The sequence below is a fragment of the Austrofundulus limnaeus genome, unplaced genomic scaffold (assembly GCF_001266775.1).
Source record: "Austrofundulus limnaeus strain Quisiro unplaced genomic scaffold, Austrofundulus_limnaeus-1.0 Scaffold50, whole genome shotgun sequence".
NCBI lineage: Eukaryota > Metazoa > Chordata > Actinopteri > Cyprinodontiformes > Rivulidae > Austrofundulus > Austrofundulus limnaeus.
The window spans coordinates 1,939,839-1,950,448 of NW_013952452.1; the positions used below are offsets into that span (position 1 = coordinate 1,939,839).

Here is a 10,610-nt window from a genome sequence, read left to right on the forward strand (position 1 = left end):
AGAGGCACCACACATTTTCACGTCAAGTTTGGATTTTATAAATCACAACCTTGGCGTAAAAAGTGGCGTACGCAAGTTTCTGGGCTCAAATTGTGCGTACGTCAGTTTTATAAATCCGACCCCTGGACTGCAAAAATAAAGATTCTTGCTGTTCAACCAGCCTGTTTCAGAGTCCTCTTCACTGAGCAACAGCAGTTCCACTTCAACCAGAAGTCGTGCTTTCTACACCTCATACGTTCTACTCTCACTTGTGATCGCGAACTCTGAGTGATGATCGAAAGAACAAGATTGCGGATAGAAGTTGTCGAAAAGAGTTTTTTCCATAGGGTAGTTCAATTACCCAGGAGAGACTTGGAGTGGAGCCACTGCTCCTCTATATCAAGAAGTTGAAGCCAGTTGAGGTGGTCGGGCGTCTGGTAAGGATGCCCCCTGGATGCCTACCAAGGGAGGGAGGAGAAGACCCAGGACACTCGTCATTAGACTGGCCTGGGAACGTCTTAGAGTCCTCCCAAAAGAGCTGGAAAAGATTTGGAAAGAGATGTCTGGGCCTCCCTACTCAAACTACTGCCCCCGACCCGACTTTGGAACAAGTGGAATATAATCGATTAATGGATGGATGTAATCACTTGAGTTGCTCACTCTTAAGAGTTTTTTTCTGCATGCATGTCTTCTTCCTAACAACACATTTCACCTGCTTGATGCCCCCAAATACACAACTTTAAATCTGAGGAGCTGTTGATCAGACTTCCAGATTAACGCTCAACCTGCCCTACTTCTCAGCCTTTGTAGACCCTGCAAATGATTAAAAAAAAGACACTCATGGAGGTTTATTTCAACATTTGAGGGCATCAATCAAATTCTCTTGCCAGGCAGGCAGGGTGTAGCTTGGGGACAGCCAGTAAACATGTTGATGATGTAACACCCTATTTACATCTCTCCTGGCCTAATCCGTCTGTGCCATCACCCTTGGGCCATTCATGTCGAAGCTTAATGCTTCGAGCACCTGATCCTCCTCACTTAGGGGAAAAGGAAGAAGTGATCCTCGCATCATTCGCGGTCATACTTTAGAAAAAGAGATTGTATTTACACATTTCTTATCTTTTATGTCTTCTATTTTTTTAGCTGCTGAGGTAACAACTCCTTCAAGATCCAACCTTTCTAACCATGAACCAAAAAGACAGGCTTTAAACTCCAGACTCGTTGAATTTGTAGCACGATGGACAATATAAATTTCCCCATTTTGGACACGACCAACTGAACTCTTCTGGAGAAAAGGCAACAGGAAGAACACTGAACAACACAACTCTTAAAGAACAGAGAAGACTTTTGATGAATGAGTCAACGTACTAAGAGACGATGAATCGCTACACCACCCTGAGGCAGCTGGGCGATGGCACTTATGGTTGTGTGCTGATGGGGCGAAGCAACGAGTCTGGAGAACTCGTGGCCATCAAGAAGTGAGTGTTTAATGTTAAAAAAATTAAAAATATATTTTCCTTCCTTGTTATTCTTGCCTTACCCAAGATATTTAATAAAAAGTGCTATAAAAGTGCTATATTGTGATATTTCGCATAACTGCTCAATGATGCTACAATTAAAATCGAGTCAAATCTAATGGATACCAAGTTAATGCTTATTTATTATAATAAATGAGAATGTTGGCTCAATTATTATTTTTGAAAGGAGAAAATGTTTGAGTATAAGGGTTACAGGGGTCCAATTTTTAAGAACAACAATAGTGTATGGAGTTGTACAATTAGTTTGATGAACCACTCAGTGAAGATCTGGAAAAGTTAATGACAAGGTAATAGTTCCAAAATTTGACCATGACTAGTCTCCTCACATATTCTAGATGAGGCTTGTTATTTCTGTCAACGTTTTCTGCTGTCCTAAGCAGTCTTACGCAGCAGGTGCAACATAAAATAAAAGCCCAAGCTCTGAATATTTTGTCTTGTTCACCTTTCTTGCCTTCTGCAGAGCAAACAAACCTGTTTACGTTGTCTTGCGTCTGCAACGCACTCGCAGCATTCAATAATAGACAAGAAACCGGGGAGATGCGTCCACTTGTTGGCCCTTTGGTTACCACGCAAGACAATACATGTGGCGATGGTTGAAGGCAGTGAAAGTGGAGTGGGGGGGAGGAGGGAGGGGGGTGTCCGGTTGCTGTAATGTGGAGGAGATGAGGTGAAAAAGGAGAGGCGCTCACTTGGTGATGTAACTTCAGAGGTTATGTTGAAGAGACAAGCTAAGAGCTGGCTGATGATGTTTTGCTTCCATGCACAGAGCAACGCAAGACTATCAAACTGACAGTCTGTTTTGTGAAAATGGGTATTAGATTTAACTGACACTTCAAAACACTCGGTTAAACCAGTTTAGAACCAGAGAAATTTTGTTTTCTGCAAAACTACAGTGCAAAACGTTAGTCCTGAATTACTTCGCCGGAGAAGATGAAACTGAATATTTTTTACACTAGCTAAAAGCTCTGTTAGGCGTAATGCTAGTTACAAGTTATAAGAAGAAAAGTGCTAGCTAAAAGACAAAAAAACAAAACCTAAAAGCTAATAGTAGCAAAACACTAAGTAAAAGCAATAAATAGCCATAGTCTATTAGCCAAAAGTAGCAAACGGCAACTTAAAAGTGTCAAAAATCTAGCTAAAACTAAAAGCTGAAAGTATCAAAAGACAAGCAGAAGGCTGGCTAAAAGCTATCAGTAGCWAAAGACTAGTTAAAAGTAGCAACATACGATTATTATAAGTAGCAAAAGCTAAAAGTGAAATGGCTATTTAGAGCTAAAAGTATCAAATAKCTAGGTAACGTTGTAAAAGGCTAGCTAAAAATTAAAAAGAAGCAAAAGACTAACTCAAGGTTAAAARTTCTAAAAACTAAACATAAAAGGTTAGCCTAACGTTTCCAGAACAGAAAAACCAAAACATGCTGCAATCCGAGACACACCAAAACATCTGAATTATTAATTAAATAACAGATACATTTTGTAAAGACAGCAATATATCATGTATTGGATATAGTTTTGTGGCATTTTATCATTGCATATTCTTTTTCGCGTGCATCTATGAATATCAGAAGCTTGTTTTTCTCTCTCATTGTTTTTCTTAGGATGAAGAGAAAGTTTTATTCATGGGATGAATGTATAAACCTCAGAGAAGTGAAGGTATGGATGGTATTTATCGGTAGCAGCTCATACATTGAAGCAGTTCACACAGTACTTTATTAGGGAAATGATTCAATTAAATTATGATGTTTTGCAACTTATATAGGGGTCCCTTAACACCTTTGAGTGGAGAATGATACCTTCAACCATCTGAAGACCTTTCTTTAGAAACATAACCAGATATTCAAACCATTTTGATATTTTRCTTTTTAAAGATGGCAAAAAATAATGTTCTGAAACTTTCTATTTCTCCTGTCTTCCACATTATCGTTCACTTCAGTCACTGAAGAAGCTGAACCATGCAAATGTAGTGAAACTGAAGGAGGTTATCAGGGAGAACGATCACCTCTACTTTGTTTTCGAGTACATGAAAGAGAACCTGTACCAGCTGATGAAGGACAGGTGAGAAAAGGAACRTCACAGTCAGCTTTTTCAGCTGTTTAACAGTGTGGTGTAGTATTTGTGACAAATTCACCATACATATGAAAGCCACTTTTATAAATACGAATTTAGACATTTATTATTGCCATTAAGGATTTGCCCTGTTTTGAATGACACAGTAGTGTTTCCAGCATCAGTATTTCCATGCAGTCAGGAGTTTCCACCTCGCACTACATTTAGAAAACAGCTGCTACCTGATTGAACATGGTCTCTGGAGGAGGTCTTGATGCTTTTTACTGGTTTGGAAACTTCCAAGTGTGTATATCTGCGGAAACACATCAGACCTTCTGCGGTGTTTTACATCTGTTCACACTAGTAAACTCTACCAGAATTCACTTTGTTCTGATATATTTTTTTGTTAGAATGCTTTTAAGAATTATATATTGATTTTATATTCACAGAAAAAAATTGTTTCCCGAATCAGTGATAAGAAACATAAGCTTTCAGATTTTGCAAGGCCTGTCTTTTATTCACAAACATGGTAGGTGTACCGTGCTGCACTCCAAATCTACGAGAGGGTTTTCATCCTGCAAGATTCACTTAAAAGGGAAAAAAATATATATCATTTTATTTAAGACCTTGATTACCCGAACTACTCTATGAAGCTGCGCTACATTTGATTGCATTCAATGATTAAAAATGTTTGGTGGATTGAACAGTTCTCTTTGGAGTCTTGTAGTATGTGAACCCTCCAGAYGTGTGTTGATAAAACGCTTTTCTGCTTTATTTTATCTGTGTAATAACTGGATGTGTGGATGCTCACATTAAAACATTTGATYAAAGTACTTTTATTTAGATGATGGATTATATTTCATCAGAAACTTGACAGAAGAAAAAACTGTTTGGACATATAAGCAAATACGCTCAGTATTCATGTATCCTCTCATCCAAAATGCATGTCCTACCTTAACTTTTTCTCTTCTAAATGTTTTGCTTCAACTTCTCTTTTATCTTTCCTTCCTTCTTTTTAWTCCTTGGTTTGCTGGTAGAGAGAATAAGATGTTCACAGAGAATGAAATTAGGAACATCATATTCCAAGTGCTGTCTGGGTTGGCTTTTGTACACAAGCATGGTAAGAGGCTTTCCTTTGCATTTTGTAATTGTTTTTTCCAAGAAAAAAAAAACAACTCCTTTTAGCATTTTAGTTTGTCGTATAATCTTGTCATTATATCCATGGGTAACAATGTTTGTATTATTCTGTGTAGCCTCTGTAAAATGCATGAAAATAATACATACTGACATAATTTTTTTTATTTTGTCGAAGCATATTTTTTTACTTTCAACTTTTCAATCCCAATTCTTTGTTGATTATAGTCATTTATAACTAGATGTTTTTTGAAAACCCYTTTTTTTAAAGATAATTTTGATGACCAGGTGTGACATTATAATGATTTGTGCAGGTTTTTTCCATCGAGACATGAAGCCAGAGAATCTGTTATGCATGGGTCCAGAACTGGTCAAAATAGCAGATTTTGGACTGGCCAGAGAGATCCGCTCCAAACCTCCTTACACAGATTATGTATCGACCAGATGGTGAGAAGTCTTCCTTTACTTTGTGCTCAATTTTGTAAAAATAAAACACTAAGAACTTACAGTTTATTATGCAGTTTTGTTGTATCAAGACCAATATTCATTTTTAAAGGGAATTGTTTAAATCCTGTTTTCCCCATGCACCTGTGGGTTTTTTAAATCCTGTATTATGCGTTATCCAGGTACAGAGCCCCTGAGGTCCTGCTCAGATCATCTAACTACACCTCTCCTATTGACCTGTGGGCTGTGGGCTGCATCATGGCAGAACTCTACACACTCAGACCTCTTTTTCCTGGAAATAGTGAAGTGGATGAGATCTTTAAGATTTGCCAAGTCCTGGGCACAGTGAAAAAGGTGAGAGGAAAGTAGACTCTGTTATTACTGCATGTTAGTGAATTGTAAAGAAATCTAGAATCAGATGGGAACAARACACTTCAGAAACAGAGAGGTTGGAAAAAGGTTATAAAAACCRTTTAACCAAGGATAGACCATTTGTCCAAAACTCCTACCTGCAGATAGAGTTCTAGACTCAGACAGTTCTTCTGTTTATTGTAAAATGWCACCAATGTTTTGACTCCAGTACTGATAAACTGAGGACTTAAAGCTCGACAGATGTCTTATGGCTCCAGTCTTTTGTTAATCTACTTTCATGGTTGCAGACTGTCCCCTTTTGTAAAAAGATGCAAAATACAAGTTGTGTTTTCTCGCTAATTTTTTTTCCCACAGAAAGGTATTTCACTCTTTCTATGACAGCAAACAGAYCTCACTTCTAAACCTTACTTTGGTGGAAAAGTGGGTAAAGAAAATAGATCATTTATGATATATAACATTGCAATAATTGCAGTTTGTCAAAACATAATAGATAAATACCTTATCAATATATCATCTGAATGAATTTTAGGTTTCTTCTTTTAAAATGACATCAAAAAAATCATCATTAGAATAACCTAAAAATAAGATTAAATATTAATTGTGATTAACATGACATATTAAGTCATATATCTGGAACTGCTCATGATATCAGGATGATCAATGTGTCAAAATGTAGCTTAAAAARCAGAAATCTGAAAATGTGCCAACGTCATTTTGATCAAATTTGACTTAATCCTTTGTTGTGATGGCTCACATATATAGGCTGTAAAAATAATTTCCTGTTTTTCTTTTAAGTATATGTTCAAAGGAAGTACCAAATGATAGAATTGGGTTTATGATTAATTTTATTTATTGTCATTTTTTGTTCACAGGCTTATACTAATAACAATAATATGTTGTTTTATAAAAACTTGGTTTGGCCACTGATGGGTGTTACTGTCTCTAAAACTTAGACTGACTGGCCAGAGGGCTACCACCTAGCATCTGCTATGAATTTCCGCTTCCCCCAATGTGTGCCCACCCACCTGAAGACCCTTATCCCAAATGCCAGCAATGAAGCTATTACACTGATGAAAGACCTCCTGCAGTGGGACCCCAAAAAAAGGCCCACAGCTGTACAGGTAAGCAAGATGGAATCTTGTCAGACCTGACAGATTAGTTCTAAAATGTTCAGAATAACAGCATTTTGTTTCTCCCTCTTCTCCGTGGCTAGGCTCTGCGTTACCCTTATTTCAAGGTAGGACAAGTCTTGGGGCCTCGACCTCAGAGCCAGGAGGTCAAAAAGGTCCATGCAAGGCCTCTGGTTCAGAAACAACTCTCTGACGCAAAGACAGAACCTCTTCAGTCTTCCTCTGAGTCCAAAGCTTCCACATCGTCCTCGAGAAATCAGCAGCAGCCTCTTCAGCAGAACCCGCTGCCTGAYGTGGATGGTAAATCAGGAGGCCCTGGCCATGCAGTGAGTGGCTTTATCGAATCATGGATTTACATTTCAAGATGTTGAATTCAATTTAAAAATAATGAAAGGAAGTCTCCACTTCCAAGTAAATGCTATTTAGATTCCTCATTAGCCTGAAATTGATGGTGTTCTGCAGAAGATGGCATCACAGGACAGTGAAAACGGAGGCATCGGGATAGGCTTCCTGAAGAGCGGCCGCCGCCGCTGGGGCCAGGCGGTCGCCAAGACGTCTGACAGCTGGGAGGAATCGGACCAATCAGAAACTGCTGCCTCCAACTCCAAGAAGCCCAGCCTGGGGAACACAGAGAACAGGAGCCCTAAAGAGCATTGCCCACAGTGAGTGTGCCAACATCTGTACAGGCATTCTAATGGGCTCCACACACGGGCAGCGACAAACTACAGCGAACAACGGCTGTCATCGCAGCCAGGGTGAAACCCAATACACGGGACGCGATAGCGATCGCAGCGTTGCGAATCGCGCTCTCAGATCGCTTGTCTTCACAAAATTTGATTGGTTCTTGACTCTGAAGGCGGGTGTGCATTACGGACGTGTAAACTAAACAAATCTTGCGATGCTAGTGATATTGAAAAACAAACACACATCAAGATACAGTTTTATGAGGATAAACTTACCATAAACTTCACCCTGGTGCCAATAAATTCCCACAAAGCTTTTTAGTAATCACTTGGTGAAAGTGTTAGCTAACGGCAGTGTGTAGCATACTSTCCTCTCATTGGTCAGTCAATGAAACCCTCGCTGATTGGTTGTACGCTAAACGACAGCGACAAAAGTTGAACATTTTTCAACTTTCATATGTCGCGTCGCATGCTCGCGTGTGCACGTCTACGTGTACGAGCGCAAAATTTCACATGCACTATTTTCGCCGGTCGCTTAGCTGGAGGAGGGCAAGCGATTGTCGCCTCACCGCACAGGCTCCATAGGAAATTAATGGAGAGTGAGCAACGTCGCCTCCCGTGTGTCGAGCCCTTAATAGGCTCCACACACGGGGAGCGGCACTCTCAGGTCACTTATCTTCAAGAAATTTGATTGGTTCTTCTACTGCTTCTTGTAAAGTCTATTGGTGGTTGGTAAAAAAAAAAAAAAGATGTAACAATTTTATGAGGAAAACCTTACTGGACAACTTCACCCTGGCACCAACAAATTCCCGTATGGCTGCCTTTTTATGTGTATCTTAGTAATCATTTCTGTAAGTGTGATATAAAATTGGAAAATTTGAAAGAGCTAAAATAACGTTGAAAGTGTTAGCTAACTCCAGTGTGTAGCATACTCTCCGCTCATTGGTCAGTCAGTGAAAACCTCTCTGATTGGTTGTAGCGCCTTGCGACAGCGACAAAAGCTGAACATTTTTCAACTTTGCTGGGTTGCGTCGCAAGCTCGCGGTTGCACGTCTACGAGCGTGAAATTTCACAAACGAGTTTTGGCGGTCGCTTGGCTGGAGGAGGGCAAGCAATTGTCATCTTTTTACACAAGTTCCATAGGAAAAAAAATGAATGGAGAGGGAGCGACATCGCCTCCTGTGTGTCGAGCCCTTAAACTACATCAAGGGGGGCAATACCAGTCAAGAAACTTTGTTACCTTCAGTTGTAATGAAAATGGTGTATATTCTTGTCAAAAACAAATTTGACTTTTGCATCATAGCCCATCTAAACGCCTTGAAACTGGCCTCTGTCCTTTTAAGAAAATTMCTACCATTTCTGACACTCCCACTTCACAACAATGCTTCGATGGGGGAGTGCTCTGTGGGGTGGGARCTACGCTGGGTAATGAGCTCCTGGGAGGACCTTTGTACTAGTAAATGTTGCAGCTCCACATGGCTACCACATGAGATTCGAGGATTTCTCAAACATGCATGAATGAGTCAAAGCAACAATCAAAAAGKTTGATTTTGCATAATCCACCACTCAAATAAAACATAAACAAGATGCACATCAAACCATAGTGAAATTCTTGAATTTTTAAAAATGTATTTTGCACACAAAGCTACACATTTTGTCATAAACACACATCTGTCTTCTTTCCAATATGTTTTCACATTTGTTGAACTTCTAAATAATGCTAGCTCTCTTCTGTTTTGATCTGACTGATTGTTCGTGTCGTTACATTTTTCCCAGTTAGGTCCTTTCATTTGCCAACTAACTTACTGAAAAGCTGTTCTCCCAAATCATAGGCTTTTTGTTATAAACTTGACAYTAAATGTCATGCTTTCTAAATATTTAAAAGATCCCTTCTCATCTCACACATTTAGCTGCAGCAGGGGACAGAGTTACGCCTCATTAATGAAGCGAGAGCTTGTTCACAAAGCAAAACGTGGCAAAATATTTCAATAAGTTTCTGTTGCTATGAATGGAGCKAAAAGTGAAACTACATGTTTGATCAATTGCCCAGCCCTATTACACATTTTAWTTGTCTGAATTTTGTTTTCAGGCCCAAGGAGCAAACACCTCTATACTCATTCAGCACAGTCACCAAAATACCCAGCAATGTTAAGGTTGGACAAATGGATCCCAGTCTTCCCGGATCTGCGGCACGGCAGCACTATCTCAGCCAGTCACGYTACCTGCCTGGTGAGACAAACTAAGGCTGGACGAGCTCTGTTCTCCCTGAAAAACTACGATTTGGCTCTATAGCTCCACTTTCTCATTGTTTTTGGATTTTTGCTTTAAGGGTTGATTGGCAGGAATCAAATTGGAAATAATGAGTTTGGGGGAATGACGCTGCGGGAACTGTGGGAGAACTCGTCAAACCCTGTAAATAAACCCCTCGCTCCTATTGGAGGAGGATTAGCCCTCACCAGAGCCAACGCAGGTAAYGTCTAACATCTAATGTCTAATGTCTAATGTCTAACGTCTAATGTCTAACATCTAACGTCTACTGTCTAATGTCTAATGTGTAATGTCTAATGTCTAGTATCTATGTCTAACATCTAACGTCTAATGTCTAATGTCTAACATCTAACGTCTAATGTCTAACATCTATGTCTAATGTCTAACGTCTAATGTGTAACGTCTAATGTCTAGCATCTATGTCTAACATCTAATGTCTAACATCTATGTCTAATGTCTAACGTCTAATGTCTAACATCTATGTCTAATATCTAACGTCTAACGTCTAATGTCTAATGTTTAATGTCTAACATCTATGTCTAATGTCTAACGTCTAATGTCTAACATCTATGTCTAATATCTAACGTCTAACGTCTAATGTCTAATGTTTAATGTCTAACATCTATGTCTAATGTCTAACGTCTAATGTCTAACATCTAACATCTACTGTATGTCTTACGTCTAATGTCTAACGTCTAATGTCTAACATCTATGTCTAATGTCTAATATTTAACGTCTAATGTCTAATGTTTAATGTCTAACATCTAACGTCTAACATCTAATGTCTAATGCAGAAGTCTTAAACAATATTTATGCAAAAAGTAAAAATTGTATAGGTCTTCTGGACGGGTTCTTCTTTAATGAAACGTTTCGTCTCTCCTCCAAGAGACTTCTTCAGTCTGAGAGTTTCAGGCAAAATTCAGGCTTTTAAGCCCTGCCTCCATGTGACTGATACACCTATTGTTAACGGGGTGGAGTGATACTGGCAATAGCAGCACTGTAGGAGGGGGACAACTG

The 10,610-nt window shown here is 39.2% G+C and overlaps 1 protein-coding gene across 9 annotated transcripts in view; it reads left to right on the forward strand.

The window, feature by feature from the left end:
* The window catches only part of mak (male germ cell-associated kinase), an 18,355-nt gene that overhangs the window by 3,580 nt on the left and 4,165 nt on the right, over positions 1–10,610 (forward strand). For 4 of the 9 annotated variants that reach the window (XM_014008496.1, XM_014008499.1, XM_014008498.1 and 1 more), the window contains exons 2-12: positions 1,123–1,457; positions 3,115–3,169; positions 3,450–3,571; positions 4,600–4,682; positions 5,011–5,143; positions 5,323–5,494; positions 6,466–6,633; positions 6,726–6,968; positions 7,105–7,304; positions 9,415–9,554; positions 9,655–9,795. In XM_014008496.1, coding sequence (XP_013863950.1) covers positions 1,357–1,457; positions 3,115–3,169; positions 3,450–3,571; positions 4,600–4,682; positions 5,011–5,143; positions 5,323–5,494; positions 6,466–6,633; positions 6,726–6,968; positions 7,105–7,304; positions 9,415–9,554; positions 9,655–9,795 — 1,558 coding nt within the window. In that variant the 5' untranslated portion in view covers positions 1,123–1,356. Of the gene's footprint in view, positions 1–1,122; positions 1,458–3,114; positions 3,170–3,449; positions 3,572–4,011; positions 4,092–4,599; positions 4,683–5,010; positions 5,144–5,322; positions 5,495–6,465; positions 6,634–6,725; positions 6,969–7,104; positions 7,305–9,414; positions 9,555–9,654; positions 9,796–10,610 lie in introns of those variants that run through there. The other 5 variants (XM_014008497.1, XM_014008504.1, XM_014008503.1 and 2 more) reach the window with 3 other exon arrangements.